The sequence below is a fragment of the Phodopus roborovskii genome, unplaced genomic scaffold (assembly GCF_943737965.1).
Source record: "Phodopus roborovskii unplaced genomic scaffold, PHOROB, whole genome shotgun sequence".
Classification (NCBI taxonomy): Eukaryota; Metazoa; Chordata; class Mammalia; order Rodentia; family Cricetidae; genus Phodopus; species Phodopus roborovskii.
Genome location: NW_026126585.1, coordinates 12,108,788 through 12,121,689, shown reverse-complemented (window position 1 = coordinate 12,121,689; position 12,902 = coordinate 12,108,788). Strand labels below are relative to the sequence as shown.

The 12,902-nt window shown below is 42.6% G+C and overlaps 1 protein-coding gene across 2 annotated transcripts in view; it reads right to left on the bottom strand.

The window, feature by feature from the left end:
- Positions 1–11,079, bottom strand: part of Ccnt2 (cyclin T2) — a 28,432-nt gene extending 17,353 nt beyond the window's left edge. For both annotated transcript variants that reach the window (XM_051204123.1, XM_051204124.1), the window contains exons 1-2: positions 10,877–11,079; positions 10,028–10,109 (exon numbers count right to left, since the gene is read on the bottom strand). In XM_051204123.1, the coding sequence (XP_051060080.1) occupies positions 10,028–10,109; positions 10,877–11,034 (240 nt within the window). In that variant the 5' untranslated portion in view covers positions 11,035–11,079. The remainder of the gene's footprint in view (positions 1–10,027; positions 10,110–10,876) is intronic.
- Between the last annotated feature and the right edge of the window lie 1,823 nt (positions 11,080–12,902).

Sequence of the window (12,902 nt, the reverse complement as noted above, 5' to 3'; positions counted from 1 at the left end):
AGAGGTATCTGATCGAGAAGGAACATCCTTTCTTGAAAATGTTTGCGACAGATAGAAAATCCACAATGGACTGAGGATCTCAAGGGGACTTTTCCGGTTAAACTGCACTGAAAGTAAGTAGAACAGAAGTGATTTTGAGAAACTCTTTCTGTAGAACTTTTGAGACAGTCTCACAATGAATCTTCGTAGGCCTCTAACTTTGCCTCTGCCTTCTGAGTGAAGGGATTAAAGGGGCGTGCCACCACATTGAACTCTGGTTTCTATTAGTTGTATTTTCAATAACCCTCCAAGTTCCATGTATTCAAGGCCTAGGTTAGCACAACAGATTTTTAGGTCACTAGAGGCAAGTCCCCAAGGAACTGTGACCTTTTCCTCCTGACCAATGAGATGAGTAGTTTGCCAGAATCTTAAAGCAATGGCACCAGAAACATAAATCTTAGTGGTTGTTATTGTTTTTTTTTTTTTTTACAGTAACAGAAAGCTGATTAATATTTATTAGCAGGCAGAAATGTTATGATGCCAACGCTCAGGAATTTCAAATTATCAAGTAAATGAGAATGCAATCAGCTAAAACACAGACTGACTCTTTCATCTGAATTTCTCTTCCCTATCACTAAGTAGCTGATGCTCAGTGTTTGCTGAGTGTATGATGTGGCTAATGATACCAAAGGCACAATATCAAATTCCAAGCACTCCAGATGCCACTCTGAAAATCCATGAGCCAACAACTATGGAAGAAATTCAAGAAGTCCTCTATAAAACAAAGGTAAGCACTTCCCCACAATCTTGCACATAACCTAGTAGGAGGGGAAGAGCTAGCTAATCTAGTCTTCAAATGCTAACACTAACAAGAGGAAAGCAATAGATTAAAAAAAAAAAAAAAGAGGCAGATTTAAATTTCCTTCCCAACTACATAAGCTCTCCTATTTGCCCAAATAGCACGTATTAAAGTCTCTGCCAAACATTTCTCAGCTAACGCACACAATTCCCAACCATACCTCCCCATCCTCCTTACACTAGCAAGTCACAATATAAAAAATAAAAAACATAGCTGGATGGTGTTGGCTTACACCTTTAATCCCAGCACTCAGGAGGCCACCCTGGTCTATGGAGTGAGTGCCAGGACAGCTCGTTGGACTACACTGAGAAGACCTGTTTTGAAAAAGTAAAATAAATAAGTAATAAAACCCATACAACTTTCAAGCTTTGTAACTTTTCTCCTTAGAAGGTAAGATGACCTGAAATGGATTCCCAAGGGTCACACCACTTTTAAAACATGAAGCATACAGGGGATTAGGCAGAAATTTTTAGGGCAGACTCCTGGTTTGGGCACCCATACTTTCTTTTTGGTCCCCATACAGCTTAAGTCTTGTCTTCTGCAGTATATTAAACCCAACATTCCTCCCAGTTACTGGGAAGCCTACTAACTCCAACCCACACTTCTATTGCTCGCAAACATCTTACCTCATTAGGGCTGGAAAACAAACCCACACACCTTTTTAGACAGATACCTGGAAAAAGCCATCCAAGGCTTTAATTTTAAGGGAGGTGATTATACCAGATAATACTGCTTCTGGGCAGCTTAGAAGAATTCCTGAGGTTTTAGGCAACAGAAGTAATACTAACAGCTCTGTAGTATTCAAGGCTGAGCCTGCTTTTGAAATCTGCCAACATTTTCTGGCATATGTTAACATGGTTTAAAGCCAAAGAATTTACAGCATTATTAGAGAAGTACCGACAGTTTGATTTCTGTGACCAAACAGAAACCACTCATTGGAGAAAGGCACATACAATGCTTGTGTTCAAGAAACTCAGACTAAGGATAGAAATAGAACCCCCAAATACCAGGAAAGGCAAGGGAATACCCACAAAGAGAAGTAACCACAGGGAAGATTTCTAAGCTGAACCAACACTCTATGTAGCATGCTACAGAGCACTCATGACCTCACTTCTACTGTAAAAGGGTCTCAGCAGCACAGGGTCAGACAGAATCTTTGTTTTCTCATCCATATGATCACACACAGTAAGTCTTCAGCGTGGGCTGGAGAGATGGCTCAGTAGTTAAGAGCACTGCTGCTCTTCCAGAAGACCTGGGTTCAATTCCCAGCACCCACATGCATTTTCAGGGGATCTGATGCCGTCATACAGACACATATGCAGGGAAAAAAAGGGGGGGGGTCGGGCATGTGACACCTACCTTTGGGAGGAAAAAAGAGAAAATAAGGTCTAATGTATATAGACTGAGTACTATAAACAATATATTTGATGTTACACAATCTGCCATCTGAAAAGTTGTCTATGGGGATTATTTCAACACTACGAATCTGTTTCTAAGAAAAATGAAAAACGTTAACTTATGCTTTGAAGGCTAGGTGGCATTTCATAGTTGTTTCCTGTATTAGATCCCACCAGCCCACAGTTATAGGCAAAACCATACAGGACTGGAGAGATGGCTCAACAGTCTAAGAACACCGGATACTTTTGTAGGGGACATAGATTTGATTCCCATCACTCACACAGCACCTCACAGCTTTAGTTCTGAGGCTCCTGATGTCCTCTTCTGGCCTCCAGGCACACAGGTAGAAGAGTACATATATAATATGTGCAGATAAGAACACTCATATATATATATATATATATATATAACAATAAATAAATCCTAGAGTCACATACCACTGTATGCATAAGAACATTAATGCACAGGCTTTCAAATATCCCTACACACCTTACTAAGGATGAACTTGCAGCTGTGTACTGTGAAGACAATAATAAGAACTCTCCAAACTGACAAACTGATCTTAAAGGTCATATGGAAACAAAAGATCAAGAAGCAAACACAAACCCAATGAATTCCAAACCTACTCTAAGGCTGTGTGGCTGGGGGTGGGGTGGGAGCTGAAATTTTGATAGGGTCTCACTAGGGAGGAAACCTCACCAGGCTTGTGTAGAATATCTGAAAGCCTATGAAATAATAAAGACAGACATGACACATTGCACTGGGACAACTGTCTGCATATTCTCATGTAAGAAAGAAAGGGTCTTCTTTACATCATACACAATAACGAACTGAAAATGTGTCAAAGGCCTAAGTCCAAGAGTCGAATCTATAGCAGATATAAAAGCCAGATATGTAGTGCAGTACATGTCTGTACTTTAAGCATCTGGGAGGTGAAAGCAGGAAGACCAAGGGTTCAAGGTTATCCTTCGCTATATAGTGAATTCAAAGTGAGCCTAAGACACATGAGACTCTACAGCAAATAAATAGTTTTATTCAGTAAAATAATCCTTGTTTGTTTTTACATTATTTATTTTCCATACTGAGAATAAAACCTAAGGCCCCCTGTTCTTATCACTCAGCCCTCTTTTTACTTTTTTGTTTGCTTTTTTTTTAAAAAGAGGGTTTCACTGTAGCTGGAGCTGGCCTCCAATTTCTAGACCAAGAATTTCAACCTCCCAAGCGCTGAGATTCCAGGCTGGTATCCACATCAAGTTTGCCACAATGTATTTAGTTTATGTTACAAATAATATTGTCAAGAAAGTGAAAAGCACAATACATACAGAATATTTACAAAAATAACATAATATGGAGCTACTGGAACCCTCAAACAGAATTTCTGGGAAGGTAAAATGGTGTGATAGTTCAGAAAACAGTTTGGCAGGCAAGTCCTTGAGATGCACCTCACAAAGCTATCTAAGACACTGAAGTCTAGACTTAACACACAATCCAGAACTTCCTCTAACAAACTGCACTGGAGTGCAGTATTGCTCATAAAGCTGACAAGCAGAAACAATCCACATGTTCAGTAAATGATAAATGGGTGATGATGCAAGCACACAACAGATGAAATATTCAGCATCGACAAGAAATGGAATTCCAACAGGGCCACAATACGGCTAGAGCTTTTAAAAAAAATACACCACATTCAAGATCTTATTATTCATAATTGCACATAATATAGACTATATGCAAACTTACAGAGACAAATTAATTTTAGCATGCACTAAATCTTCAAAGAGGGAAAGGGACACTTTCTTTTGAGTGGGAAGAAAATATTACGGACTCCAAGTGAATGAAGTCTATGGTTAACCAAGACACTTTTAAAGGAAGCCAATGTTAGGCAAGCATGGTGGCTCATGCCTTTAATAACCAGCACTGAAAACACACAGAAGCAGGCGGATCTGTGACATTCAAGGCCAGCCTGGTTTACACAGTGAGTTCCAGGCCAGCCAGAGATACTTAGTAAGACTCTGCCATTAAAAACAAACAAACAAACAAACGATCAACTAATACTAAACATCAGATCTCTTCAACAGCTGGAGTAACACAAAACAACTATTAAGGCCCATTTTGGAGAGTTTCAGAAAAACCAAGCCTTTCTGACTTCTTAAACATTTAAAGACTGGCTCAAATCTTTAGAAATTCTTCTAAAGATTTTTTTCTTTCTGTCCTCCAAGTTGTTTTTCTTTTTTAAGCACAACTTACTATCAGTTATTATCTTCAGATTTAAGCAGAAAACATCTTTCCCATGTAAAAAATTTTAAAAATTAGTTTTAATGCAGATACACATATAAAGTACATTGCTACAGCTGAGCCCCAACAGTTGTGATTGACACACCAATATCTATAGCCTAAAGCAGACTTGTTAAACAGAAAAACTCAGCCACAAATAACAAGAAACTTGGAAACCACTTTAAAGTAAAATTAATTCAGATATATTTTATCTCGATAACCTAAAATCAATATGTTAAATATGACAGTTCATATTTATGCCAATATTAGGCCTCTAAAATGTGGCATTTTACGGTGACACAGTATCTCAATTCAGTGACTACTATTTCAACAAGATAAATAAAATACAGTCCTGTTAAAACGTGTAGTGGTGCTTAGCAGGAATTATTCATACTGCTTGAGTTCTATAATTAAGTCATTACAAATCAGTTTCCTAGTGCAATCACCACATTTCATGTGTTACAATAGCCACTTTTGGTTAATGCCTATCATGATCTCCCAGTTTCAATACATTTGCCACTATAAATCAGCTCAAACTGCTTGTTCCTAGCTACTTCATATCAGACTCCTGCTAACCTCTTGGTAATTTTCTTCTCTCCTACTATGATACTTCCTTAAGGGACAGCACTGTTTATGTCATCTGTGTTTTTGAAGAAAAGTGCAAATCCCATTTTTGCTTGTCACATTTCTATGAACTCAATCCTGCTTTATGTAAGCAAATTCACTGTTAGCAAGCACAAGCGACCAGCTTTCCACCTTTATTATGACTGTATACTCTGTACTCACTTCATATTTATTTAACAATGAGCTATAGCTATAAAAGAAAACCCTCAACTTCAGCAAGCCTGTTACCACAAGGGGAGGCTTTGCTAAGGTGGCAGATCCAGTCTTCCCACAAACTCTTATTATGTAAGTTAGGGTACAGCTCAGTGAAGCTTCATTTTTATCAAAAAAGCCAGCAACCGATATTGGTAGAGGTAACCAATGAATCACTTCCTACACACTGCCTTCCACGCTGCTTTCAGTGAGAAATTTCAGGGATAAGAAGATACCCAAGGTAGGTACAGAAACATGAATTCACACCCGAGACTTGTCATTGTAGTTGTGTGACTTCAGACACGGAATTTAACCTTCATGATTCCTCCTATCTTCCTTATTTGTAAAGACAGAAGGGGGGGGGGAGGAGGGAGGGGAGAGAGGACATCATCTTCATTAAGTGTTTGGATGAAGAGAAGTCCCTCTTCAAGACAGTGTGGCAGACACCTCTGAGACCAGCCTGGTCTGGGTTCCAGGACAACCAGGGCCCTCAAAAGAAAGCCTGTCTCAACAACAACACCTCCTCTTTCATGAAACCATTAAATAAACCTAAGCAGAAGAATATAAAAGCAAAATTACATTGATATATTTGATTAACACATTTACAATAAACAAAATTAAAAGACAAAGTAAAAATACCTCATTAATAAGAAATGTGGAACAAGCTTAGTATCACAGTCGTTCACGGGAAGGCAATGTTTATCCTTATACTAAACTTAAAATTTTAGAAATTACAAACTGTCCCTAGTGCCCTTAATTTAAAAACAGAAATCATGCACATAAATTTTATTAAGGTCCTTGGAGAACAGGGCATGTGATGATTTATTATAAGAAATGAGCTGAATCTGCAATTAAGTTAGTGGAGTTAACAGCTTTAATGAGCATCCACTCTGACCTTCTCCACTCCATTTTTTAGGTTAATCCAGAATCCCTCAATCTTGGGACTAGTGAAGCCCTTACAAACCGTTGCAAAGCACTCCCTGCTTCTGTGCACTTGGCACCAGTTATAAGCTCATACCCACGCATCCCATCAGAGCAAACATCTCCTGGACGACAAAACTGATACATCATGCCTTCTGATGCCCTCTTACAAATTACTGCCTTCTGGCTTGGGAGGCAGCGGCAGTCAGGGAGCACCCTTCTATTATATATGAGGCCCTGGGTTGGATCCTTACTATAGCAAAGAGTAACTATACCACATCCCATCTAGGAATCAAAACCCAAGTCTGTGTGCTCTCAAGTTAATGCTGTCTATAGATCTAAGAACTATGGGGAAAAGAGAAACTTCTGTAATGTAACACATGCACACACACAAAAAATATTTCAGAAAGGAGACTCCAAAAGGTTAGCAGCCAATACTATAAAGCACAGTGAGATTCATCCTAAGCCCTGTTCTACTGCTTCATTTACCACACTCCTATAATAATTTTCAATTATGAAATACTTTAAATCAGCAGCTCTCAACCTGTAGGTCCAGACCACTTTGAGAGAATGGTGTGGAAGGGCTCTTTCACAGGGGCTGCCTAAGACCACTGGAAAACACAGGTATTTACATTTCAATTTTTAACAGTAGCAAAGGAAATAACTTTATGGTGGTAGTGGTTGGGGTCACCACAACATGAGGAACTGCATTTAAGGGCACGAATTACAAGGAAAGCTGAGAACCAATGTTTAAATGTATCTAGTGGAGTGCATTTGTTATCAAGAAAATGTAGGTGACACATTCACTAGACCTATGAGCCCCCCACACACACCCCAAAGATGGAAACAGAGGCAGGCAGATCTCTCTGAATTTAAGGCCAGTAGGGTCTACATAGTAAATTCCAGGCTAGTCAGGAGATTAGTGAGACCCTGTCTCAAAACAAAAACCACCAGCACCCCCAAGACAAAGTAAATTTCAGCCTGCAAATCTCTAGTGCTCAAGCCCCTGACAGGCTGATTCTGAGAACCTCTTCTGTGAGGGCGTCTCTAGGCACCAGTGATAAACAGTGAGTAAGGCCCCCACATAAAACACCCCACCCACCCTTCGGCCTAACAGGCATGTCTACAGAGGGACAGAAGATAAGTAGTGTCCCCTTGATAAAGAACAGCCTTCAATGAGGAGGTAAGGAAATATGGCAAAGACTACCTTCATGCTTCGAGTAACACTAACTAAAAATAAAGTCACTTGGAAGCACAACTATTGTAAACAAGTACAAATAAAATTTTAGCGGAGGGAGGCCCTAGGTCCTGCCCCCAATAACGTGCCAGACTTTGATAATCCCACATGGGAGGCCTCACCCTCCCTGGGCAGTGGATGGAGGGGTTGGTGGGAAGCATGCGAGAACAGAAGGGAGAGGGAACTGGGATTGGCATGCTTCTTTTATATTTATTTGTGTGTGTGGAGGGAGGATAGGGGAAGGAAGAGAGAAAGAGGGAGAGAAGACAGAGATCCTTCTATCACTATGTGGTCCCCATTGATCAAATCAAGGCATCAGGCTTGGCAGCACGCACCTTTATACCTGTTCAGTCATCAGTCATCTCACCAGACCACTAGATTTCTCTTGAGCTCGAGCCAAGGAAGATACTTTTTATTCACCAGCCCTAAAGGCCTATATTCTTACAGTCACTTATTCCTTAGAATGATTTGACTCTCCAAGAAAACTGACCATGCATGCAGTGACAGTTTGTGAGTGAGGAACACAAGCTAAATTTGATTCCATTCTTAAACAAACGGCAAGCAAATGCTTCTTTACTTCTAAATCGGCCAATCTGGGACACTAAAATGAAGCACGCAACATTGAAAGACACCTTTCATCATGGACAACTGACAGTTTCAGAGCTTAATCTGAAATCATCACTAAAGGATCTGGTGTGTGGGGAGGGCTACAGGCAAGTGATGCAAGCACACGATAGAAACAGGCAAGAAAGAAGGCTGATATGAGCCAATGCTGCTTCCCCAAACAAAATTTCAATTATCCTGCTAAGAAAAACTCAATATAAAGAACTCAAGTATTCCTTCATACGTGTAAGAGGTTAAGTAGGGTAATAAAAATGTTGAATGGCTTTGTCAGTAAAAATAGTGAAAGCAAGAATGCAAATGACTTGGACTTCACTACGTCAATTTGAAGACACAGTTCTACCTTTAAGATAGATGTTTGCTTAAAGCACACACAGCAACAGAGGAAGGGCTCAAAAAGCAGAGCCTTGTGGTGAGGCCTCTACTGAAAATAGAAAAGTAAACCCAGTCACAAAAAAAGAATTTCCACAATTTTGACTTGTAGTTTCTACCAACATTATCCAGGGTTATTTTTAAAAAGCCAAATTTATTTAGTGCTCATTACTAATTCACTGCTAATTTTCTCTTCTACAACACCATTATCAAACTAAGAGTGACACAAAAGAATTCGCAAAGAGCAAGACTCAAGCAGATTAAAAGAGCACAGGAGAGGGACTACAATGGAGACAAATCTACCAAAAATATGTTATTATCTAAAATAAATTGTAAATTTGATAAACCAAGTTAGATTTAAGATAAATGAACTTAAAACAGGAATATTATTAATTGACACCTCGAAATTTCTGCCACTTCAAAATGAACAATGCAGGGCTGCAGAGATGGCTCAGAAGTTAAGAGAACTGACTGCTCTTCAGAGGACCTGAGTTCAATTCCCTGCAACTACATGATAGCTCACAGCCATCTATAATGAGGTCTGGTGCCCATTTGCTTACATGTACCTTTCAGAATAGCATCATCAAAACTATAATAAATGGCAAATTAATAGAGCAGTGAGAAATTAAAGTGGGGGCTAAACATTTCTAATATACATGACAATAAGGACTAAGAAAATGCATGTTCTCTGAAAAGAACAAACATCAATTCATAACTTTGTTAGCTTTAAAATTTCAAGACTGCAGTTTCAAAGGCCTACAATTTCTCAGGGGGCTGAAGCAGGAGGATATGGAGTTTGAGGTCAGCTTGGATCTCGGGTCTTAAAGTAAACAAACAAATTAACAGCATTTTTGATGGGCGAGATGGGCAGCCTGCCCTTCCAAAGTATCACTTCAAAGCAATGTTTACACAAGTCTCAATTCCTAACATTTGAAACAACGGGCTTCATACAGTTAAAGATGCAGCTTCTCCAAGAACTAAAACTGTACATGATTACTGAAATTACTCTTAATATATATCACTCCACCTGAGAAGTTTAAATGAATGAAACACTACTGACTTTTTGAGTTAAATGTTTACGTGTGTGTGTGTGTGTGTGTGTGTGTGTGTGTGTGTGTACGCGCGCGCGCGCGCCCCACGCCTTCATCCCAAACACTGAGGAGGCAGAGGCAGGGGTCTCTTTGAGTTCAAGGCCAGCCTGGTCTACAGAGTGAACTCCAGGCCAGCCAGAGTTACACAGTGAGACCCTATCTCAAAACCACAAACACAAACCAAAAAAAAAACACCAAAAAACATTAAACCAATAAAACAAGGTGTTTTTGTCTCAGAAGGCCTGGCAGAGGCTAACACCTAGCCTTACAGTTTAACTGACACACACACACTCACTCACTCACTCACTCTGCATTTGAGGTAAAACATCATTACCTAACTCACATTTACGGTAAAGACAGAACACTAAATCCAATAGCAAAACCAATGCTCAACCGATTTTCTTCCGCATTATCTAGCCACTCTAACATTGGGAGGCTAAGACAATAAAAAGTACTTACATTTCTGTTGAATTTGGTGAAAGAATGGTGCATATAAAACCTGTGCATATAGACAATCGCAGTGTTTATTGTAAGCTGAGAGCTGGGGGGCAACGTTTAGGACACAATCAGAGAAAAAAAATATTTCTAAAAACGAAACCAACTTGCATGGGGGGGGACCCTCGATTTATAGCTCTTTTCCATTTGCTCTAAATCCAAACCCCCCAACCATTAAGAGTACATTAAAAGTCTGCGGGGGGGGGGAGGATAAGAGAGAGACCAGGCTCGATGCCGAATTACTCTTAATGCGCCGTGTAAAGAGCGCCCGGGAATGAACTGCAAGGGCTGCAGCTCAGTGCCGCAGAAATAAAGTAGTGGAAAGGCGCGCGCCGCGCACCCAAAGGAACATTAAAAGACCTCCATGCGTTCCCACAGCGCCCGGGAGCCGGCGAGGAAGCCTTGGAAAGCGCTTTCGGCGGGACCTGTGCGGCCCGTCCCGCGTCTCAGAGCCGCTTCTGCCTCCCGCAGCAGGGCAACGGGCCGCGCCTTGGCTTCTTGGCTCATCCCGGGTTCCCCTGTCGCCAAGGCAGCGATGCCATTCCCCACCGCATCGCGCGCTTCCAGGCACAGGTTACACAACGCGGGCTCCCGGCCGGCCGAGGCCGGCCTGCCCCGGCTCACTGCCTCTCCCTCGGGCTCGCCACGGCGGCCCGGGCCTAAGCTCCCCGCGCGCGCGCGTGTGTGTGTGTCTCTCGCTTTCCCGACGCCGCAAGAAGGCAGAGGCAGCGGCGCCATGTTCGCGGGACACTTAGGCCCGGTCCCCCGGCGAGCGCGACCGGGGCGTGAGGGCCGCAACTAGGCAAAGGATACACATTGAGACGTTGCCCCATGTCTTGGATGAGGTTGGCCGCCTGCTGGCGATGCGACAGCTCTTCATCCGCTTCCACTCCGCAGCGGCGGCTCGGCGTGTTCTCCAGCTGTTCTCGAGTAAAGAACCAGCGAGAAGAAGCTCCGCGGCCCGACGCCATGACACTTCCTCCTCCGCCCGCACCCTCAGCCCGCCCCCTTCCCGCCCGCCTCGGGGACTCCGCGCCAAGGCCTCGAGGCCCCGCCCCAATGCGCTCGCCGTAGCGTGTGCCACGCCCTTTCCGGTCCTGCCGCGGACCCCCCCCTCCTCCCGCGCACGCGCCGGCGGTCCTCCCTGGCGGCTCGCACTGGTCTCTTGCTTCCTCCTTCCGGTCTCCCGCCCCTCCCCTCTCTGGACCACAATGCTCCGCGCCTCTTGTCATTGGGAAAGCGCCGAGAGCAGGGGTCACTCGAAAAAGGAAAAGATCGACGCGGTGCATGCTGGGTCTGGGAAGGGAGTAAGGCGAAGGGGCGGGGCGGAGGGGGCGGGGTCACGCGGCTGCGCAGTAGGGTTTGGGCGTATGCTCTCTACTGGGCGTTTTATTTCTTGGTGTGTGTGAGTTGGCGGGCGCGCATTAGAGACCGGGAAGCCTTTTCTAGAAGGGCTTCAAGCCGCAGCCTCTATTTTCCTTACGAGTTTCTGGGTGTATTCCCTCGAATGGCTACGGTCCCGAGGTTGACCTGGGGAGAAGATAGCTAGAAGATACTGGGGGAAGAAAATAACGCTTTTCCTAACAATGGTCGTCACCTAGGTGTCTCCTGTGTTTTTTTTTAAAGAATCGCTAATAGATGTTGGAGATATACGACCTTAAAACGTTACTTTAAGTAAACCTTAGATAAACTCAAGGGGTGGGTTTGTGTCACTATTTTAACACAATGCACGTGTCCCAGACTGGCCTTGAGTCCACTGTGTAGCCAAAGATAAGGATGACCTTGAACTTCCGATCCTCTTTGCCTCCACCTCCGACGTGCTGAGATTACACGTCCCACCCTGCAGATAGCTTTCGTTTTTACTTGTCAAACATTATGCAGTGACTACTTGGAGGACATGACTCTCCAGGCCTCCCATCCAGATTAGGTGTAAGGTTTTTAAACCTGTGTGAGGTTTCTGCGGCTTGGGGTTTGGGAAGGGTTGGGGAGAAGCAAAACGTCACAACCCAGGTTGGCCAGGAATTGACAGAGGCTGGAGAATGACTTTGAACGCTAGATACCCCTACTCCTACCTCTGGAGTGCAGGGATTATAGGCTGGTGCCTGAAAAAAAAAGTGTCTTTAGCCTTTTATAAAGTAAGATGATTCCATCTTTTTGCAAGAGAATACCACTCATGTGTTTACATGTTATCTGCCTCCGAGTGAATGCCTATTGAATACGACCGATTTACATTTAAGTTTTTAACTATTTGCTGAAGACTGCAGTAGTGTAGTACATACTGACTTCTCAAAAAGCAAATGAGGGCTGGTGAGACCGTTTAGCAGCTAAGGGCACTTGCTGCCAAGCCTGACAACCTTTGTTCAGACGCCACTGTCCGAATGAATGGTAGAAGGAAAGAACCAAGTCCTTCAAGTTGCCCTCTGTCCTTCACCTGATGTCAATGGCACACACGCATAATAAACATAAAGGAAAAAAAATGACACTCTCTAAGAAATCCCTAAGAAAATAAATAAAAGAGCGAGTGTGTTTGTAACTACAATTCGAGGCTTTTGTTTGTCAGTATTTTGGAGTTTCTGCCCTCAGCCTACTGCATGTTTCACCGTATGTTTTGATTTTTGCAGGTGGTTATTGTGAACAGCTACCTAAATACTATCTTATTACAGATGTTACAACAAGGTACCACATACTGTTTCTTAGATTGATTAAAAGTAACAGTCCTTCCTCCCTAACAAGTGCCTTCCTCCCTAACAAGAAAAAAAAAAAAAATAAGTCAAAATGGAGGAGAGCTCCTTCAACTCAACAGAGTGCATCTTCAGAAGACCAGAGCCAGCATGATGCT